The sequence below is a fragment of the Corvus brachyrhynchos genome, unplaced genomic scaffold (genome assembly GCF_000691975.1).
Source record: "Corvus brachyrhynchos isolate BGI_N302 unplaced genomic scaffold, ASM69197v1 scaffold29, whole genome shotgun sequence".
NCBI lineage: Eukaryota > Metazoa > Chordata > Aves > Passeriformes > Corvidae > Corvus > Corvus brachyrhynchos.
In genome coordinates this window covers 1756797-1779847 of record NW_008240033.1, presented here as the reverse complement: position 1 = coordinate 1779847, position 23051 = coordinate 1756797, and the positions used below count along the sequence as shown (strand labels likewise).

The window sequence follows — 23051 nt, the reverse complement described above, 5'->3', positions numbered from 1 at the left end:
AAGATTATAACCTTTTTGCCACATTTTCAACCTCAATTGTAATCAATGCCTACATTAGTCATCCACAGCTACCCTAATTAGGGAGAAGTCATACACAGGTCCTCAAAGAGTTAGAGAGAGGAGAAACTGATATACTGTGGTGTAGAGTACACATGGTAAGCAAAAGAGAAATTCTTACAGAAAAATAGTATTTCAAAACAGTAAGTGGTTGGCTTACACTTTGCATAAACTGTTTGAGGTTTCTTCTCTGATTTTCCTGGTTATTTTTCATGTGTCCTGGTTTTGGCTTGGATGCAGTTAATTTTCTGCTTAGTAGCTGCTACAGTGCTGTGTTTTGAATTTATTATGAGAGTACTGTTAATAACACACTGATGTTTTAGTTGTTGCAGAGTAGTGCTTACCTTAAGTCAAGGGTTTTTCAATTTCCCATGCTCTGCCAGTGAGGAGGTGCAAAGAAGCTGTGAGGAAGCACAGCTAGGAGAGGTGACCCAAACTGGCCAAAGTGGTATTCCCTACCACAGACCATCAGGCTCAGTCTATAAGCTATGGGGAGTTGGCTGGGAGACAATTGCTGCTGGGGAACAGGGTCAGTGGGTGATAGCAGGTTTATTGTGCATCATTTGTTTCTCTTGGCTTTTGTTCCTCTCTTTCTCTCCTTTTTCATTACTATTATCATTAGTATTATTAATATTACTCTTGCAATTTACCATAATTTCCAATTAAACTGTTCATATCTCAACTCATGAGTTTTACTGTTTTTCTGATTATCTTTTCCATCCCACTGGGGTGTGGCAAGTGAACAAACATCTGCGTGGTATTTAGTTGTTGGTTGGGGTTAAATCATGACAATGCAATCTGAGTTTCTTGTTTGAGAATATAGTAATTAGGCATCATAATCTGATGCAGACTTAGGTCAATAGAGATTTTGTGACTTTGATCACAAAGAGGAAAATTTTTCTACAATGAAAACAGTCAGAAATGAAATAATGTCCCCAGGGAAGTGGTGGATTTCCCATCATGGACACTTGTAAGATTCAGTTGGACAGGGTGCTGGACCATCTTTTCTAGACTGTGCTTTTGCTAAGAAAAGTTGAACCAGATGATCACTGAGGTCCCTTCAAACCTAACATTCTATGGTTCTATGATTAAATAGTTATGGAACTATGTCAGAAAGCTCTAAATGCATGCAGTGCTATTTGTTGCCATATTAAATGCACTAGCCATTGAGCTGCAATAGCAAATGTAAACCAGCTAGAAACTGATTATACTTAATAATTTTTAACAATTACCTGCACTAATTGCTTTAGTAATAGTGGAGTTTGATTTGCTACAGACATATGATCTATTTATATGAACAGACTAATGATTCACAAGGTGTTTTGTGGCCATCAGTATGTTCTGTGACCACAGCAGCTGAATGTGCACATCGATCTGGTTGTGGGGCTGAGACCTAATTCAAATGGTAACCAAAACACCAGAGAAATACTACAGAAGAAATAGACTCTGATTTAGGGGTTATATGTGCCAGTGGAAGCTACATGAGGAATTTTGCAGTAAGTTGCTTCAGATTTCTTAAGTGCACAAAGGTTTAATGTGTCCCATTGTAATAGTGCTGATGGTAGGGAAGATATATCTTCTTTAAGTTCACAATTCAAGGTTAGGCACCTACATTAGGCACATAAATAGCACAAGGGGGAGTTATTTCCTTCAGAATACACCAGTTAGCAGAAAGGTGCCTGCCTCAGCCCATTTGTCCCTGCTGAATGCTCCTGCTGCTGGGATACAAAATCAGCCATCCCTCTCCTTATCTTCTTAAGGCCCAATGACGCTTGAATTTTTAGCCTTACCATGTCGTAGCACTGGCAGAATGAGTAAAGATGACTTGCTCTCCTTCCCTTTTAACTATTTTCAGGCCTTGTCATGGAAAATGGAAAATGGAAAATATGGATGGTGAATAATTTTCTTTTGGCTGAGGAGCGTACTCAACCTACATTGTGCCAAATACGCTGCCTGGCTGTAACTGCTGGGATATTGTATTAAAATGGGCATCGCCTTGAATGTCCTTGAAGGGCAGGAGGTGCAGCTGCAGGACTTTGCTTTCCTCTTGGTGCTGTTGGCTGTGTGCTCTGAGGGTCACTAGGCCCATACCAGCTGGATCTGTGCCTTGGGAGACTGTGGCAAGGGATGATGAGTCTGTGTATCCAAAATGGGCTTTGATTTTGGTTCCTCAGCTTAGTCAAATTGGCAGTGTCTTAGGGCACAAACAGTAATAGAATATTTAGGGGAGCTTTTGGTGAAATTTGGATATCTATGAGCTCTAATGTGACTTGGTCTCTTGAGCTTTATTACCTGCAATTCAGTTACGTGCACAGTAGACATCTACTGGGGAGATTTTGTCCTAACAGCTTACAGACCTGCCTCAGTTGTGGCTGTCCAACTCTTTGCAGACTGAATGGACAAGATTCTTGTCTGAAAATTTGTAGTCTGGAGTAATTCAGTATATGTAAATGTGTTTTCAAAATATCATTTACATTCAAGATAACATGTTTCAGGTAGTATAATTTTTTTCCTGAGTGTAAAATTGATACTTTCCAACAAGAGTGAAAATGAAAGGACAAGCAACACTAGATAAAATTTCATTAAAATTTAATCTGCCCCTACAAATCAAGAAGTGTTTGGATTCTTCAGTATGGGGGATTACTTGGTACTGAAGTCACCTGTGTGCATTCAGTCCCCTCTGAGGACTTGCTAATGTCCTTTATGTGAGTGATAGCATAATTCTGTGCAGAAGAAAATTACTGCTCTGCACTGGGGAGACACTTTATGATTAGTTGATGTTAGTCAGGAGTACCTCGTGTTACTCATGCCATAGTAACTTCTTGGTTAAAGTATATAAAGGGACCAAGAACCATTCCATTAATTTATTCCACTGTGATAAAGTATGCTAGATCTCTCCCTGCTTAAACGGTTTATTTAGGAAAAAGAAAAAAATGCAATATTTTCAGGGGTAAAAAGTGTGCTCTATATTCCTGGCTAATAATGTGACAAAAATAAGAAACGTGATCTTTAGATCGTCTTCTACTTTCCTATGTGTGTATATGAAAAAATATTTTCTTTCTCCATGGAAAAATGACAAAGAAAAATTATTATACCAATCTTCATGGAAGAAGATTGTATATTAGATTGTCTAATTATGTGTATTATCTGTGGATTTAAAAAAAAGTACTAAACTGTTTAAGAGTTTAGTGAATTTAAATTTAATATTGATCTGAAAACTTCCCCACTCTGAACTTTTCTCTTAGGTGGAGTAGGTAGGCAAGAGTTTGTATTTGTTTCTCAACACAAGCAATGCAATGAATTCTTCATTTCAGAAAATAGGAAGTAAAAAGCTCTGCTCCTAAGAGCAGCAAGACGTTTTAAGCAAGTTTTATCACAATGAGGTTAAGAAGGTACAAGAACTTACAGGCTGATTGAGATAGAAGTGGGACTGCAACTGCCCAAAGATGCATGAATTGTGTACCTCTGTCACAGTCAATGCTGCTTCCATCCTCATTTCAAACATTTTCCATTATAGGAGAGAATGGAAAAGCTGTAAAGGAAAATCCTGCCAATGGCAGCAAGTTCCCAGTCTGAGGTGGATTGCACCTACTGCTCAATAGCTTTTAGCTCTGTGCTCTTGAGAATAACTACTCAGCATTGAAAGTGACTTTGAGAGTTCTTAATACTGAAAGGTTTTAAAAGCTGGTTAGGATTTTTTATACATTTGTGAAGGAAAAAGAGAGATTTGCACAACTTGTTTTTGCAAAAAGTACTTGAAAGAAATACTTACTGTGTAATTTACATAATGCTGTTATCATGTCAAGACAGGGTAAAACATCTCTCAGTGGAAGAGTGTTTTTGAGGATATGATAATCTCAAAAAAGTCTTATCAGATAATAGTATTATTTAAACTTAACATGGAATATTATCAGAGCAACAGTTATGTACATCCACTGACATTGCTATGGCAGTTCTGAAAGTATCTATTACAAAGTTTTTGAACAAAATGTAAACATAATGGTAATGCTGAAATTATACTCAGTCCAAATAAAATAATGCCGTTAGTGAGGGAAGGTTTGTGTAATGTTAGGAGGGGGTTATTTCTTAACATTTTTCTAAGGATTTTCTTTTATTTTGGGGAGATAAGGGAAAGAGAATTAAATTTTTTAGCTATTGTAGTCAAAAATCCTTGGCAAAAGGGCATTTTATGAACTAGAATTGTCTTTCCAAAATAGAGAATAAAATATGATAAGCAATTGTGTAGATAAGCACACATAAGCTATGGCTCTGTGTAAGAAATCCATATGGCTCAATATAATATTGTATAACACATTCCTGCCCATCATCTCCTCTTATCCTTACCATTATGCAAACAGAATGTGTATTGAAATTCCCACAGAAGTGTGATACAAAATCCTGCTAAAATATGCTAAAAGTAATCCAAATTTCCTATGGTATTGTGTTCTTCTGGAGACATGTAGGAGCTTCATTTTATAAAAATTGAAACTCTGTGAAAATGAGAACCTGGGGAGCAAAAAATCAGAGTTACTGGTATGTCCTTTTGGACATTAGGGAAATTTGTCTTCAGGCAGCCTCTGGGGCTCACTGGCCAGTGATGTAATCCAGTAGTCTTTTATACTTACATTTGTCTTGCTTTGGTTTATATCTATCTAGTCCTTGCTTTTTATGATCTTTATGTTATTCTTTACAGTTGAAATAAATGCCTTTTTGCTATTCACAGTTAAATGCTGATCTTTTTCATAGCTATTTGTGGGACTTCTGCATTCAAAGTTCCACTACTGTTGTTCAATACTGATTTTTTATATATTCACAGCTAATCTGATTCAAAGCCCAGAGAACCTGCTTCTGGATTATTTATATAATTCAGCAGGCTTTGGATCGGAATTCATGACTGTGGCCTTTATGAAATGTATTATTCTTCTGACAGGCTAGTGCTGACGAAAGTTATTTTCCTAGGTAATAGCAACATAGTAATCCATGTGTTTGATAACAGGAAAAAGTGTCCCTATGCTATACCACAACAGGACTTCTCATGGAACTAAACAGACTGCCTGCTAACATTTAATGGTCCAAGAGGGAGGGAGAATAGAGGGAAGAAAGCAGGGGAAAGGACAGAAGAAAGAAAGAGAAAAGGAGAGAGGTCATACCACAGTAGAAAAGGAAACTATATTGATTTTCCCAATGAAAGCCAATATTATTGGATGTGCTGAGTTGAGAAGGAGATTATATACTCTTTCCTAAAATTCACCATTGCTTCTTTACAGAGTGCCTGGTTCTGTCACCCAAGATAATTTCTAAAATACAGTCAAGTCTACTTTGTAGTAATGAGGAGAGAAAAGTGAAGACTGACTTAGCGCCGTAATGCAAGTCATTAGACTTAAATGGTGATCTGTACTCTAGCAAAAATGAGGTTTCTTGCCACTGAAGATGAGTTTCATTGTGCTCATCTCCTGGGACTGCATGAACTATCACTTATCAACAGGTGCTAAATGTTGTACTTGAAGTAGATTATAGCTTTCTCTTTCTTTGCTCCAGCTGAGAGTCCTTTAAAGTGCTTTTTTTTTTTTTTGTCCTGTTTAAAATTGGTGCTACCTTTGCATCTACACAATTTCTTTCATATGCAGCCATTCCACTTCTCATAAAATGGTACTTGCATGATATGGGGAAGAGGGAGATACCACCATAAGCTTCGTTTATGCCCATGTTCACCAACAAAAAGACAATAAACATCCACTTGTTCTATGCACAGTAGTCATATGTTTGGGAGTAAGCTCTGCTTCTAGGAAGTACAGATGAACTGCTCATGCACCATGTTTGAAAAATGTTGCTTTTATGTTGCAAATCAGGGGTGGCTTTAAGGGACAAAGCCTGTGACTGCCCCATTTTATTTTTCCTTCCCTGCTAGCAGCATGTGAAACAGCTGAAAAACAGGTGGGGAGTCCTATTCTTGTGGGAGACCAGACACTCTCAGGTGGGAGACCAAACGTTGCCATGACACATTGACAGCTAATTAAAATATGTGTACATTATATGAAAATAAGCCATAGGCCATGTTTCTTGGTACTTATTTCTTAGCCTAAAAATGAGTCAGCCATGTATTCCAGTTCTGTTCTCAGCTCTGGTTATTTGTGATCTTGGAATGATCTTTGTCACTCAACACTGTTGTATTCAGTTTCATGCTTTAAAGTATTACTGAAATTTCAGTAACTTTAAAGTTACTGAAGGTAAAGGAAGTAACTGCTACAACCTGAATTCCTTGGAACAAGGTTTGAAGTATTCAGGACTTCCAATTAGGGCTTCATAAATTGTCAAGAATTAAATAAACCAGGAAGAATAATGTGTTACTTTTTATTGGACATTTTCTCATTTGGCACTGTACCAAACTTCCTTCCTTAATACCTAGTTGAAAAATATTGCTTAGATCATAACACTACAGTAATTATAAAAAATTATGTGGCAAGTTTTCGTTATATATAACTACATGATTCTCTGTATGCAGATTCAGCAGCAATGAGATGAGAATAATGGAAAAGAGTTACCTTAAAAGGCTAACTGAATTTCTCCCATAATCCTTTTCTTAGTCTGGACAGCTATCCTATTGAGTTCCCTGCAGATGGAGCATCTCTGATAATCTGTATTTCTCTAGCACCGAAGTATTTGATCGTGTATTTTCTAACTAGCTTGAAATGGCCATATCTTTTACGCAATGAAAGAAGAGGAACAGCAAACAGTTTCTATTATGAAAGAAAGCTGTCCACTGGCATTCATCCTCCTATGCATTATGCTCAGTAATTCACTTAGTCTGACTATGAATCATCAGATTGACTCCCAGGAAGAAAAAATACCAAATAGCCACTGTATTAATACTGATTACAGTTTTCCACTGTATTTCAACAACTATTGCTTATTCTATCTGGGGATAAAGTGAAAAAAACAAAACATTTTTTCTCACTTGGTTGTTTTTTGACTACTTTATTGAGCAATGTCTCCATGACTGTAGATATGAAGAAAGCATAAATTTTATATTCAAAAAATAAGCAAACAAAAAATGGAAGAAAGAGCCATAGTCTGAAGATAGCAAAATGTTTCATCAGTATTTTTCTGACACATCTCCTATGACAGATTTTAATAAGAGGTGAGTGGTCTAGGACATTTTAAATGAGGAACAGGAAAGATTAACATAATAGGGCTCAGCTGAATACAGGTTAGTGCTGTGCGATCTTTCAGGTATTCTCGTAGATAATCCATGTTTGTATGTACGTAGGCACAATGCACAAAATACAGTTTAGGTAAGCTGATATTTAGATACAAAAATGACAAATAAGGTGTTAAATGGAATAATAGATTAGATGTTTTGGCTTACATGAATGCATCTGGTTGCAAAGCAGCTAGAATTTTCTGTTGGTTCTGCTTGCTTTATTTGAGATATTACACCCCACACTAAGAATATATGTTGAATTAATTTGTCACTGTATGAGTGCCAGAAAGGTCCATGGGATAAATATTATTTGACTTGTGCTCATTTAAAAGCAAGTTACTTTATTCGTGTTGAATTTTGAGGGTTTAAGTACTATTAAATGCTTCTGGATTTATTCTGTGGGCTGCCTCTCTTTAACCAAACCAGTACAATTTTATTTTTGAAAACTTGACCAAGATGTTGGCAAGAAATCCAGTCTTGGAAAACCTCCAAGCAACTACATCACTGAGACAGGCATAATAAATGGCTAAGCCCAAACCTGGAAGCCAAAACTCCTTCTTTGTAGTTACAAATCTGTCTGGACAAGTAATTTCATCCATTAAATTCAGGGCTTTTCCAATCTTAAGAATTTTTATAAAATTACAAGACTGATTGTGGTCAGGGCCTTGGAGGATTAGAGACTGAGTTGTGCAACTTTTGGTATAATAACTGAGACATCTGTATTTTAAAGTTCAGAGCAATATTGATTCAGCATCTAATTTTAAACTTTGTCCAGTACGAGTATGCATATCTTTTTGTGGCCTTATTTCTGGTTTTTCATATCTTAGCTAAAATATGTTTGCTAAAAAAAATAATGGAAATCACTTAACACTTAGAAGTGATAAGTCAATAACATTTTTTGATAAGGCAAATCCATTATAAACAGTCCACACAGAAAGGTTATCTTTAATCTCCTATGTGTGTCCAATCTATGTTTATAGAAGTAATTTTAACATCATGAAAGCATAAGATGATGAAAAATGGAGAGGAAGAAATTGAGGTGAAGAATCCATCTCTCTTTTCTGCTTTCTTTCATCTATAAAATAAACCCTAGGATTCACATCAATTTAATTAAAGGTCTTCCTTGACCTTCTTTTCTCCAGGCTAAACAGTCCCACCTCCCTCAGCTGCTCCTAGTAACACTTGGACTCCAGACCCTTCACCGGCTCTGTTGCCCTTCTCTGGACACACTCCAGTACCTCTATTTCTTTCTTTCAGGGAGAGCTGAAGCGGAAGCCGAAAGGAGAACTGGATGCTTGTTGTAGGGATGGGATCATAGGGACCAAGGTTGAGGAGCAGAGTTAGATGTGAACATTTCCTAGAAAGAAAGGCTAGGAAAATTTTCTTCAGATATTCTGCCCTGGACAAGAGTGGTAAAGGTTATGGTATAGGCAGGCCTCCATTTAACATACTTTGTTCAGGCTTATTTCCATTCTTTGTGAATTGCCAGTTACTTCTTCAGATCTGACACCTTTGACAAACGTTCTTCCTCTGTGCACTCTTCAAGATTCATTGTGCATATTTTTGTTCTCCTCAGATTTCCAAAGCACAGTTTCGGAGAATTCATTTTCAAACAATATTTTTCAAAATGGTTGGCACAGCTTTGATTTATGATTTCCATCATAACACCTATAGTAAAACAATCTGCTCTTGTTTAAAAACATTCTGTTCTTTCACTTTTACTTTGGCTTTCAGCAAGATATGTAAAATGCAGCAGTTTCATCACCTGCTGCCTACACCAGGTGAATTTATGTTAACATTTTAGTTCAGATCAGGAGTGGACTTTTGAAGCAAATCTGTCTACACCCCACTTACTAGGCTTTGGTTTGCAAGATAGAGTTGTCTCACAGTGTGTGGCATGGGTTCATCTTAACTGGTACCAAACAGGAGTTGTGTTGCAGGAAAGTACCTTATACCCTTCAGCAGCAATGGGCATTCAGCCCATAGAACCAGACAGAGCTAGACTGAGGTAAAAACCTTCTGAAAAACATATGGTATGGACATCTGGTCCTCAGCTTCAACTGTTTCACTTTATAAAGCCGCTCGTATTGTTCAGCACTGTTTGCTAATATAGACACAACCAGTATCTGCTCCAGCATTTGCAGCATTCATGCACAGACATGTATTTTGCTGCTCAAATGTAATTTGGGTCATCATGAGCAGACTCCAGTTCTCCAGTCCTTCTCAGACTCCATTCCTTATGGGATTCCCCTTGCTCCTGCCCCAGATCAAACCCTGCCATTGATTTCCTGTACATTTTACTCCATAATTTTTATCAATGCTACAACTACATACTGTCTTCTGGGATGAGAAAAGATTATAATTTTTATCACTAAGTGCATGTTAGGACTTTGTTTATTACACACTGAGCCACAGGTAATGACTATCAAATTGAAGAACTTAAGTTCTGCATAAAAACCAGAAAATACAAAACTATGGAAGTTGGAAGGAGATTATAGTTTCTCTAATTTTAATTTACTTGTTTTTATTGAACATGATCACACATAGTAAAGAATTTAAAGACAAGGAAAAATGCAGTAATGTCATTCATCAAAAGAAGCATGGAAGGAGGTTCCCAAAAGCACTGTAGAGGGAAAAAGAAAAGAGTAGTGTTTTCAGTCAGTTCTAATGTCAGTGACGGAAAGAGCAGAATGACAGAAATACATGTTGGAAAAAGATTTTTGATGGTGTTCTGAAGGAGAGACTGCAGGTGAGCTGGGGGATTGGGTATGTCAGTGGAAAGCATGGAGATTTCTACTGCCTTGGGGCAACTGCAGGAGTCTGGGGAAGTATTTGGCTTTGGCAAAAGGAGAAAAAGAAATAGAGCATGGAGTGGGGAGTGCAGCTTAACTCCAAGGGATGGCCATGGGCAGCCATCTCAGACCAAGCTGGCAGAAACGTGGCAGGGAGAGCTTTAAAGAGTTTACTGCAGCTTGGAAAATCACTGAGCTGTCTAAAGTCAGAGTTGCAAATAGGAGCCTGTTTGCAGTGATGTACAGGCCAAGCTGAGAATTGTTGTTTCTGTGCTTTCTGACCCTGTTTGGAGGCTTTTCTGTTTGAAAGTTAATTATTCTAATTTAGATATTTTTTTCATTGTCTTTCATGGTATTAAAAGCCTTCAATATTTGTCTGAAAATTCACTGTAGAAGATCTGAACAGATTAATCTCCAAGTATTGGTTGACTTGAGCTCAGAATTTCTTAAGGGAAGCTTTTGAAAGAGATGAAATATTAGCCACTCTTTTCTTGTGAAAGTACATTACAAATCAGGATATTGCATTATTTTTCCAGGTGATAAATTATAACTGACAACTAAAGTCCAGGACAAGTCTGACTTGAGGAGATGAAAGCTTACCCAGTGTGCCATTTCCAGTGAGACCAGTGCTTGCTTGGTACAGGGCCCTAGTTCCCACCTGTAGGTTACTCCCATTCATAAGCCTGTGACTTGAACTCACTTTAGGTCGTTTGACTGTTGTGCCTGACAGTTTCTTCTGTTGCTGTTTGCAAGCAGTAAATGTGTTTGTATACCATCTGCAGTAATTCTGATGCAGCAAGGTGATACTGGTAACTCACTTGACTTGTACTTGCTCAATAATTTAGTTCAGGTGTCTTTCTAGCTAGCTGGCTATCCAAGTGAGCATCTCATATTACTGCCTATTGTCATGGTTACAGCACTGGCTGTATATCTTCTCCCCTCTCTGAGTTTTCTGAGTGCAATATGAGAGCTGTCCTTGCCTGGAGTACAAGATAGCAAGTCTTTGCTGACAGACTTGTATGTGCCACACTGGCCTGTAAATGAGTGTTGGTTTATTTCAACATACCTAATAGAATTCAAATATATGCACTGCGTACACTAATATTAGTTCTTAACTATTAGCAAGTGGAAAGTTAACTGAAGTAATTCCATTTTCTTACATCTGTGCAGTTAACTCTTGGTTTTAATTAGCATTTTGAAATGTTACCAGAATTCCCTGTCAGGAAAAAATCTATATTTACAAACACATTAACACACACAAAATATTGTGCTATTTATGTTAGTATGTTATATAAACAAAAGATTGTCATAGCTGCTGCTAATGCATCATACTGATTTGTGGAGTACTTGTTCATTTCTTGAAAGTAATCAAGTCTTTGGTGAAGGATATGCTGTCTGTGTCCCTACTTTGTGGCTGGAGTGGCCCCGGTGAAATGCCACGCAGCCCCTGTGCCCTGGAGAAGGCCCTTGCTGCAGCACAGGAGCTCCTCTCTGCCAGAGGGAGACAGATGGCTGGAGTGGGAGTGCACAGCCCTCCACGGGCACAGGCGGGCCATACAGCCGGGCTCTCAGACACAGCATCACTCATTTTTTTTCCCTTTCCAGAGTAAATTCAGTTTACCCCTCTGTGTAAGGAATTCTTAAAACATCTTACTCCTTCTTTATATTTAAAAACCTTACTGAATAGATGACTTCATTGGGTGAAAGGAACACTAACATTGGTATGATTAAAAGTTATTTGGAAAGGATAGTTTTTCACAATTTCCATAGTTTTTTGCATGCTGATTCCTTTTGTCTAAAAGCTTTTTTTCATTTTATGTACATTGTTCATGAAGGTTTTGTTGTTGTTTTATTCTTTTCTTAGAGATTCATAAGAATGTATGTGTTGATGTCTAGAGTGTTCAGAGTGTGACTTAACTGTTGAAGGTAGGAATCAGTGGTAGGTGTGTTAAATATTGCTACAGACAAAGTCTAAAAGAAGGGCAGGTACTCTGATCTCAGACTGCAAACTGTGTTTTAACATTATCACAATAAAAAATATATGGATGCCAGTTTGGGTTTAAATGTATTTACCCCAAATGTTTTGATTTCTAGGAACTTTGAACCAAAAGAACTGGGGCAAGAAATACTCTGCCTGTAATGGTGCCAAACAATCACCTATTAATATAGACGGAGACCTTACCCAAGTTAATGTGAATCTGAAGAAACTTAAATTCCATGGATGGGAAAAGGAAACTTTGGAAGATACTTTCATTCGCAACACTGGCAAAACAGGTAAAAAAGTCAGATTTCATGTTTGGAGTTAAGAAGTCAGAAAAGTGATATAGGACAAAGAACCAACCAAAGACTTTTGATGGATCGTTTTCATTTCACTTAGCTGGTGCATTCTGAATTTATCTATTAAATAAGTAAGCAACACAAAAGCTATGACAGTAACTAAATGAAACAGAAATCACACAAACAAAAATTAGGTGCATGTACAGATACAGCCAAAGCAATCACATCGTGACTATCATCCCATCATGGGCACATCATTGAAGGTAAACAGTAAGTTGGCATTTGCTGTGAAATTATGGTAATTATTACTACATATCCAGAGTCTGTACTGGGTAGGCAAAAATTATTTTTTAAAAGTATGAGTAAATTACCCACTCATCTGAAAGCACTTAATGGATGAGTTGAAGTTACAAAAAACTCAGGTTGGGATTCATCTCACCTACATATAGACACATATAATATAGAAATGTTCATCTGACTTACTCACATAGATACCTTCTAACAATCAAAGAAGAGAAATAGGTGCTTTCGTGGTCTGATTTGTCTTACCAATCTTAGAAATGTATTTTAGAAAGAAGTGATTTATACCTACAAGTGCCCATTTCTCCCAGCCATGAAAAAAGCTAACTGTGTCATCTGAATTGTCAGACAAATCTTTTTACAACCACTTATAAATCCGGGAAAGCAGTAACTAAAAGCTGCTCGTTAGAAGTATAGTACTGTTCCTTGGTTTGGGCATAGGTGTGGGAAGGTATCGCTCAACAACTGTCTTTGACCTTCTACCAGTTCCAGGGGGACCCCTAGATCAGCCTTTTTGGTTTAGTTTAGTTTGGCTTAGTTCAGTTCAGTTCAGTTCAGTTTAGCATCATTGTTCCTAATTTCCATGCTTAGCTCTGTCATGTACTTCCTGCATACACAGATCACTTACTTCCCTCTTGCCCTACTAGCAGAGATAAATAGTCCTTTGTCTTTTCAAGATGCCCCTGAGAAAACGTTCTTTAAAGTCCTTAAAAGTGAACTGAGCTCTTTCTCATCTGCAGCAATTCAGATATTATATGAGGGACTGCTAAGCTTGTTTAAATGGTCTTTAAGGTTTTGAGGAAAGGAATGCAGTGAAACTGAACTCCATTAGTGCTCTTTTATCAAGAAGTCAAGTTCACAGTCGCTGGAGGTGGGAAAGCCAAAATGTGGGGCTTCAGTCTATTCCACCCTGCTCATTCTCTCCAGAAGACAAATGCTCTGTCCCATCTACAGGTTGTGTATAGCTATGTCTAGCTGAAAACCTGTCATTGCTTTTTCCCATGGGAGACAGCTCCACAGCTAAGGAGTCTTATGTCAGGACAGTCCACCTAGGAACTGGCTGAAATATTCTTCTGTCATGTTGCCTCATGATTTGTATATAGAATTATGGTAGAAATTGGGGGCAGGTGTGTATTTTCCTTTTTGTTAAAAACACAGGTGCTTTCAGGAAAGTATGTATTTCAGGAATTTATTTTCTTAGACAGCCAGTTGATGTCTAGACCAGCTTTTTAGTGTAGTTCTGTGTTTAGTTTCAGATAACAGGAGACAAGTGCACTTCATTAAATTATTATTTTATAAATTATAGCATGAAATTAAACATACTTCTCCATGCTAGTAGTGAATTACCACACTTACTACTTAGTTTAAGTAATCAATTTCCTGTCAAAATTGCTATGAAATACAGAGAAATAAGTGTATCATGTTTATCTTCTAGCACCTAATACTGAAATATGAGAGTTATAGATGCCTTGGCTGGCTTTTATGTTGACACTCCTTTTTTTTCCCTCTTTCTCAATTTGTTCAGTGGAAATTAATCTGACAAGCGATTATTATGTGAGTGGAGGTGGATTAGACACCATATTCAAAGCAAGCAAGATCACTTTTCACTGGGGAAAATGCAACGCGTCATCAGATGGATCGGAACATAGTTTAGAAGGACAAAAATTTCCTCTTGAGGTAAAGTACAGAATTAATTTTGATGATTTCAACAATTTGGTGTTCTGCAACATTAATACTCTACAAAATTCCTTTGTTTATCTCTTAAGTTTATTTGCAAATATAACCATTCACTTAAATCCAAATTAATAATAAATGATGCATTTTAGAAGAGCAGTTTAAGGTGTTAGTGGCATGTTGAGAATGTCTAAACTGCATTTTTGCACGTCTTCAAAGATGATATTAGATGTCAGTTCTACTAATCTGACAAAGCTCCCACTAAAAGTTAAGCTCCTACAAGTTTGGCCCATTGTATTCCTCATCAGTTCATTGTTTAAGGTGTAGATGGACTTCTCAAAGTCAGGGCTTTGCTGAGAGCCCATGGAAGCTGCTGGGCCTCGCAGAGACGAAGCGTGGCCCATGTTGCTGGGCTGGAAAGAGCTGGCAGTGGTGTGCCAAGAGCCAGGTGAGCAGGTCCTGGGTGCAGCCACACTGACAGGCAGCCAGGCCAGTGTTCCCCTGGCTGGTTTGGCAGAATGGGTTGCAGCAGCATGGGAGTGGGGTGGAGGAGAGGAGCAACTCTTGCTGGGATGCACAAAGGCCAAACTTTCTTCCCTCGACATGGCATTGTTTCATTTTCCAGTTAAAAGGAGGTAGTTGTGGCAGGCAACTGTCCTGTTCCTCATTCCAAGGATTTTTAACTTCTATGTGAAAGCAAAGCAACAGTGCCAGGGCTGGCCTATACATGGGGGAGAGTGGTAAACCAGGAGCAATCCCTGGACAGTGTCATTTCTTTTACCTCATTAGCCACTTAAAAATTCCCAGTCACACTCCATCTGTCCTGACAAGGCATCAGAGAGTACTCTCTTCCATCATCATCTGAGGGAAAGCTAGTAGGAGCAGGTCACTCCCCCATATATGTTGGTCACCCAGCACTGGAGAAGATTTCCCACCCGTATTTGGAGAAAGAGAGAAAGGGGGGCAACAAAATCAATGCTCATGACAGCAGACGGATGTGGGCTCAAAATGCCTGGTAATGTTATATTACCAATGCTTCTCCACACTTGCAGCAAGGCAGATGCAGTAGGGACATATTATTCATGTTTTATCACTGATGTCAAGATTCATGTCACCAAGTACTCTAGATCAGGTGTCCCATTATCTCAGCTTACTGTATTATCTATGGAAAGCATTGTGCTCCTTGAAAGGGTAATTGCTGCATCCTTAATAGTTTTCCAGGAGAGATTGTTTTTATGTAGCTAAATGTTGATGAGTTCTGTTCTGTATCCTCAGATAATGCAAATGAGATAGGTAAAAAATCCCTATATTTGTATTCAATTCTTTTGTTTGGATGGGTTTTTTCCTCAAAATGGGAATATAAATAATTGCTTAATTTTTAAAAAATTTTGTATATGTAACATTTGAATATATTTTTAATTGCAGATGCAAATCTACTGCTATGATGCAGATCAGTTTACAGATTTTGAAGAGGCAGTTAAAGGAAGTGGAAAGTTAAGAGCTTTATCAATTTTGTTTGAGGTAAACAAAATATATCTTTGTGTCATTTAATAGCCTTGAAACACAGCAGATGTTCAAACCGAATTTAACTGGTTCCAGTATGTGATCACTGAGTTAAAAAATCACATGTATCTTTCTAATTGATTCTTGCAGAAAAGCAAATGGGCAAAATACATTTGTCTGGCTTTAAATAATCCATAATTTTGGTGGTAACTTTCAGTTTTGTTTTTTTGAAGCCTGTACTGTTAAAATATGCAATTTCTTTTTAACAGATTGGACTAGAAGATAATCCAGATTATAATCCAATCATTAATGGAGTAGATAGTGTTAGTCGTTTTGGTAAGTTTGTTTCCATGTTTTATTGTTTACTGATTATTTAAATTCCACTTCAGTGTGATTATGAAACCTTTAAGACATTGAGGAGCATGGTTGTATATTGCTCAGTCATGTCTATTTTGTTAGAAATTATAGAAGTCATCTGGATAGACTGGAGTACTGGAAAATCACCAACCACATGAAATCTAACATAAGCAAGTGCCAGATTCTGCTCCTGGCAAAGGGTAATCCTGGTTATATAAATAAACTGGGGAATGAGAGCCTGAAGAACACAACAACACTTTAGAAAAAGATTTGGGGTTTGGTTTAATGGGAAATTGAATTTGAGTCAGCAGTGCCCTGGCATCCAGGAGGGCCAGCTGTGTCATGGGGTGCCTCAGGCACAGCATTGCCAGCTGGGCAAGGGAGGGGATTGTCCCTCCCTGCTCTGCACTGGGGCAGCCTCACGGTGAGTGCTGGGGGCAGTTTTGGGTGCCTCCGTGTAAGAAGGACGTCAGCCTCTTGGAGTGCATCCAGAGGAGGGCAACCAAGACTGTGAAAGATCTTGAAGACTTATAAGGAGTGTCTGAGGTCACTTTGTTCAGCTTGGAGAAGGGTGCCTCATCACTGTCAATGACTCCTTTAAGTGGGGCAACAGAGAGGCATTTGCTGATCTCTGTGGTGACCAGTGATAGGACATGAAGAAATGGCATGAAGCTGTGCCAGAAGTTCAGACTGGGCATTAGAAAAGGCCCTTCACTGAGAGGGTGATCTGTGACTGGAACAGTCTCCCCAGAGAAGTAAGTGGTCATGACACCAAGCATCTGGATAATGCTCTTAGTCATATCATTTAGTTTTAAGTAGTCCTGTGAGGAGCAAGGAGTTGGACGTGATGATCCTCATACTTATCTTCCAACTTGAGATAGTTCATGTTTCTCTGATTTATTTACCCCAAGACTATTTGTTACAGTGGAAGTGTAAATGAATACATATAACTTACAATGAGAAATTTGTAACTATTTAAATTCTAAATCCAGATAAATCTGATTTATTATGTAAATCTTCTTAATCGTACATCTTAGGATTTTTATATCTGGTTGGAAGCCAGATAAGACTGTTGTAACTATCCAAGAAAGGTGTTAGAAGAGTGAGACTGTCAGGATATCAGTAGACTCAGAGGAGACATATTTTTTTTTCAGTAGGTCCTGTGTAAATCAAAAAAAATCCAAATGTATTTTATTGGTAGTGATTGCTTATCAGGACACATGAAGTTCAGTGTGGTACATGAAGAGATCTGGGCTGTGTTTCTAATCCAGTTTTATGGTGTCTTTGCAGAAGAAAAATATGAATGAGCACTGTCTTGAACAGGGATATGTTCTTATGTCATGTCCATGACTTTAAGGAAACCTTGTCTCAGTTTTCCTTTAAGTAATGGTGCTTGAATTTTGTAAAGCTCCTTTAGATTGGTAGGTTGAAAATGTAAAAAGCTGTTTTAAAAGCTCTCAAAAGTATGACACTAAAATCAATATTTTTTTCCTCTGGAAAACAGGCACTATTCAAAAAATTTAAAAGGGAGCACCTTTCATAAATTAGAAAGAGGAGGTGGAAATATAAAGTAGTAGATTCATTACTTTTGTGTGTCATCTTCTGTGAAACAAAGAGGAGAACTAGTAATACATCAAGACAGATGCTGTCCTACAGCCTTGGAAGGAGCTGTAAAACTGTCAGCAGCAAGATGCAAGATAAAGTCACTACATGGCACTTCAACAATGCTTAGAATACAATTTTCCTGAATAAAATGCAAATGACCTCAGGAAATTCAGGTCATGACTAAATCAAGTTGTTTCTTCTGAAGAAAAGTGAATAGCACACAATCTGTCCTTGTCTGTGATGTACATAAATTGTCCTTGTCAGTCATATCTGTATTGTGCTTATCTGAATCACAGTTGCTGAGTTCCCAAGCTCTGCAGAGGAGCACTCCTGTTCCTTATAGACAAATTTTCTGGTTTTCATCATTCTTTGTAGGTGTTTGATTTTAGAATCTAGGCTGTCAGTCTCATTAAAGGGGATTCTAAAATCCAAAGTTGCAAAATGTATGGCAGGATTCTTGTTATGAATGAGAAGTTTCATGTTCCCAGCCATCTATATAAAATGGATTTCATTTTTACTGAGGGAGGAATGGGTTAACTAGACATACCAGATAGCAACGATAGCTCTGTCTGAAGGTTGATTAACATTTTGACAGGAGAAATGGAAGGAGGTTCTTTGATCAACACTGCTAAATGTTCCCTCGTCATGATACATGAATGAGAGAGAGGGGAAAAGTCAGTTCTTAAACCCTAACTCAGTAGAAAAGTCAACTGTAGAGAAAAGCATCACTCGGAGTAAACTGTTAATGCAATTTGCTGCTCTCACCAAATTTGTAAGGAATTATGAAGACAAAGCCAGGTCAGAAATCTATACAGGGCTGAAGAAGTGAGATACCTGTAAAAGCATAAGTTTATGCACAGTCTGGAAATTTATTAGATATTCAGAAATGAATACTTACCAATTAGGGAGAAACTTGAAATGAGTAACTTTAGACTGAAATAAGGTGTATAAGGATCTACACTATTCCAAGGTGTGAAAGGCAGCATTATTTTGGATGCACCAGACAATAAAGCAGAAAATTGTCACAGACTGAAAAAGTCTGCCTTGCTGAAGTTGTTACCATTTATGCCAATTTTTGTTGCTGGACCCTACTGCCATACCAGCAGACACTTAGCTTTCTGTGGAAGGACTTCCAGCAATCCCACATGCTTCCTTCCAGCTGACAAGGTACCAGGTAAACTGCTGACTGAAAGATGTGATATTATTTTCACAGAACAATAAACAGAGCAGTCATACTCTCTTGGAAGAGGTCTTTGCATTGTTTGCTGATTTGTGTAAAGCTGTTACAGGTTTTCATTATATTATCAGCATTTAAAAAAGAACCCTGATCCACAGAAATTCTGCTTCTGCAATCATGAGTAATATTAACTTTCACATCTAACATGGCAACAGTTCCCCTGGCCGTGATTTTCTGCAGCACTTTGGATCCTGCAAAAAACTCAACAAATTGATTAAATTCAGGGAGAGTTTGAAGCCCTGTCATGAGACCTAGAACAAAGATTTAACTAACTTTTTTTCTTCAAATTTGAGAGTGAGACAAAGGTTTGGCACCTTGCAGGTAAGCTTATGGTGAGAAAATTCTTGTGAACCAATTAAAATTACTCTATTTGTTACTGGAGTAACTCACTACACCTTCCCAAGTAAAGGAAGTTGGGATTAAGCTGTACTTTTTCAAACTAAATAGAAGACTTCATGATTTATTTGTCTGCTAGTCTCTCTGGAGATTAAATTTTGAAAAGCCGCAAAAGTAGCGTGTTCCTATAATGGTAGCTCTTTTGGAGAGTGTGATTTCTATTTATTAATTGCTTCTGTAGTATTTTGACTATCTGACTCTATTTTTCTTTTTTATTTTTTAGGAAAACAGGCCGCCTTAGAACCGTTTATTTTGCTGAATCTTTTGCCGAATGCAACAGACAAATATTACACTTATAATGGGTCTCTATCAGCTCCTCCATGCTCTGAAACAGTTGAATGGATTGTGTTTAAAGATACCATAAGTATTTCTGAAAACCAGGTAATTTGTTTAATGTAGTAAAACAAAAAAATTATATATATACCAAAGAAAAGCATTTGCCATGTATATGGTAGAAGCATTCATTGCCAGCCCAACAACAAAGCTTTTCTTTTATCTAGTTAGAAGTCTTTTGTGATGCCATTAAATTAGAAAACATGTATATTAATTGTGTTATCTTTTTACCTTTTTTTTAGTTTAGTAGTAGAATCTGATCTTGTCTTAAAATAGGGTAAGAACATATTCCAGGCTGTCTGGACTTTGAGCTCAGATAAAGAGGAGTATGAAACACTTTTTGGCTCTTCCCCCAGCCAAATGGTGGTGCTGGGCAGAGCATAGCTCCAACAGCAGAGTGGTTGAAAAACATTTGTGGAGTAAACCATTAGATATGCCGATAGTACAGAAGAACAGAAGTTCAGTGCCATGCAGGATAACTCACCTGTGAGACTTTATCCAACATCTTTTCCCCAGAGTTTTTTCCTGTTAGCAGAATCTGGTCAATTTTTATGACTTCTAACTTCTTTTTTTCATCTCCTCTTCTAGTTAGCTGTATTCTGTGAGGTGCTTACAATGCAGCAGTCTGGCTATGTTATGCTGATGGACTACCTGCAAAACAACTTCAGGGAACAGCAATATAAGTTCTTTGGGCAAGTGTTTTCCTCTTACACTGGACAAGAAGAAATTCATGAAGCAGGTACTTACTGAACAGTCATTCCTTTCTTCACAAGTTAAAAGACGATTTTCAGTAAAAGATTCATCCAAGTATGAAGTTACTCATTTTAAATTGTGTAGAAAGTAGCACACTGTGCTATTAGTCATAAATCTATCACTTCAGAGGAAAAAACAGCAATCATAAAACATGTCAGATTAAATGGAGTGGAAAATTAAATGCTTTGTCTTGACCAAGCATTCAGTGAAGATCACATCAGTTCAAGCTTCCTTAGATTGCCATTTTAATGTGTTTCAGACTTCAACAAAGCTGCCTTTTCAGAGACTGCAAGAGAATTTTGTTTTACAAACCCATTTGGTTCTTTATCATGTAGTGTGGATGCTTTTCCAACAGAGACTGAAGTGATGTCACCAAATTAATTCCGTGTAGTTTGCTTAGGAAGTGATAGATGGAGAGAATTCCAGAAGCCAGATTCTGTTCTTAGTCTTACCTAAAACTTCGGGGAAGTTTGTGGAGGTTATGTGACCAAAACAGTACATTGTATAATGGGAAACAAGTTCTAGAACTGAATATGGAAGTAACGATTCCTATACTAACAAGCACAAAGGAATATATAGGAAACATCTAAACTGGAAGCACTATGTTGCTACTTGCATGGGAATTCCTGTAGATTCTTTAACTCAATTGCACTGAACTGTGTTTAATCAGACATAAACAGATGACTTAAGCATGTACTATAGGTGTAGTCCAGATTAGAAGTGTGGTTTCACACACATACTTTTATTTATTTATGCATACACACACGTGTATAGATGCACACAAATGCAACTATAGGATTTGTTTAATGCAGAACATTAGGGAATTGTTTATGTTTTCACCTCCATTTTAAAATAAATTAAATTTATAAAGCTTAGGAATCATTAAACGGAAATGCTCAGATGTAGGATCTGTAACATGAATGCCAAAGTCTACAGGAGTCAATAGACTTACAGACTTATTCATGTTAAATATTGCATAGTAATCAACAGAAAAAAAGTAATCTTTTTAATCCCTTTAGAGGACACATGAGAAATGCCAAGACTGGTTATTACTCAGGTAGATAACTGAAAAATTATTTTGTGTTGTGAAACCTAGAATCCCAATTTTCTCCCATTGCATTCAGTGTAGATTCTATTAGGCAGTAGGATTAAATGCTTGATTAATTGCTATTGTTGGGACATGACATTCCTTAAGTAGAACTAAGTTTTCTTAGAAAAGCTAGAAGAATCTTTCTATTCCATTATAAACTAATTTCGGCAAAATATTTTCAGGAATTTTCTCACAGTGACATCCCCAACATTTTTGGTGTACAAACACGGTCCTCTTAAGGGCATGGCAGTTGCTTCATTCCCCATGCCTGCCTAGTAATGTATGTAATTTCCCTATGTGATACGTATGTATCAATTTAAGAAGATTAAAATAGCTAATCCTTACAGCCATACTTGAGGATTCACCTAAAAAAAAGTGTTTTGAAATTGTAATACTTAATCTCACCAACCTCAGCTGGCATGCAAATTCATTTATAATAGAAATCGTTGTTTATTCCTGTAAACCTAAGAACCAAACCTGGCTGCTGGGCACATTGGGTGACTTTCCATCTGCTCCACCCTTCTGGTAAGGCCCTGGGAGTAAGGGCAGAAACCTAACTCTTGTTTATCTTCCTGGATTTAGTAAAGGTATAAACAATAATGGGTTCTTAAAATTCAAGACTGACAATATATATTGATAAAAAGTATTAGTCAACCTGTTTTCCCATGAGAAATACAACTATGTAAAGTTCAGCAGCTTAGTTAAATTGTCTTGTGAGACATGGGGTCAGGACTTGTGCGTTTGCCCTTTCACATTCTTCAGTCAACATGACTTCATTATAAATTCTCAGATCCTCTGATTCTATCCAGATGTGTGCCTGGGACAGTTCCACTGGCACAGTGTGCAGGGTGCAGGTGCCCAGGCATTGGCAGTGGTGGGTACAGGGGTGGCCTCTGTGAGGAGAGCCCGGGGCTGCCCCGAGTCAGACACAGACGGTTCCAGCTGGCACCAACCCACCCATCTCAGGGCACTGAGAGCCATGGTGGAGACACCTCTGGGAAAGCAAAGCTGCGTAGCAGTGAGAAGTGAGGGAAACCTGTGAGAAACGGCTCTGTGACACCCAGGTGAGAGAAGGAAGAAGGGGAGGAGGTGCTCCACTAGCAGAGCAGAGATTCCCCTGCAGCCCATGGTGAAACTGTGGTGAAGCAGTCTATCCTGCAGCAGACTATGGAACCCCCATGCAGGAGCAGGTTCCTGTCTGGAGGTGTGGTTTGTGGAGAGGAGCCCATGCAGGAGCAGGTTATCTGTCAGGTCTCTGACCCTGAGAGGACCCACAGTGTAGCAGTCTGTTCCTGAAAGACTGTGCGGAGGCTGGAAAAAGTCATGAAAGACTATCCTGTGGATGGATGCTGGATGGATACACTGGAGCAGAGGAACAGCATGAGGAAGGAGCAGCAGAGTCAAAGTGTTACAAGTTGACCACAACTCCCCTTCCTTATTCTCCTGTACCACTGGGAGTGGAGAGGTGGAAGAGTC

The 23051-nt window shown here is 38.1% G+C and overlaps 1 protein-coding gene across 7 annotated transcripts in view; it reads left to right on the top strand.

Moving 5' to 3' along the window:
- The window catches only part of PTPRZ1 (protein tyrosine phosphatase, receptor type Z1), a 130221-nt gene that overhangs the window by 59666 nt on the left and 47504 nt on the right, over positions 1–23051 (top strand). For all 7 annotated transcript variants that reach the window (XM_008640974.1, XM_017743751.1, XM_017743749.1 and 4 more), the window contains exons 3-8: positions 12145–12324; positions 14153–14304; positions 15727–15822; positions 16074–16140; positions 19623–19780; positions 20321–20471. In XM_008640974.1, the coding sequence (XP_008639196.1) occupies positions 12145–12324; positions 14153–14304; positions 15727–15822; positions 16074–16140; positions 19623–19780; positions 20321–20471 (804 nt within the window). The remainder of the gene's footprint in view (positions 1–12144; positions 12325–14152; positions 14305–15726; positions 15823–16073; positions 16141–19622; positions 19781–20320; positions 20472–23051) is intronic.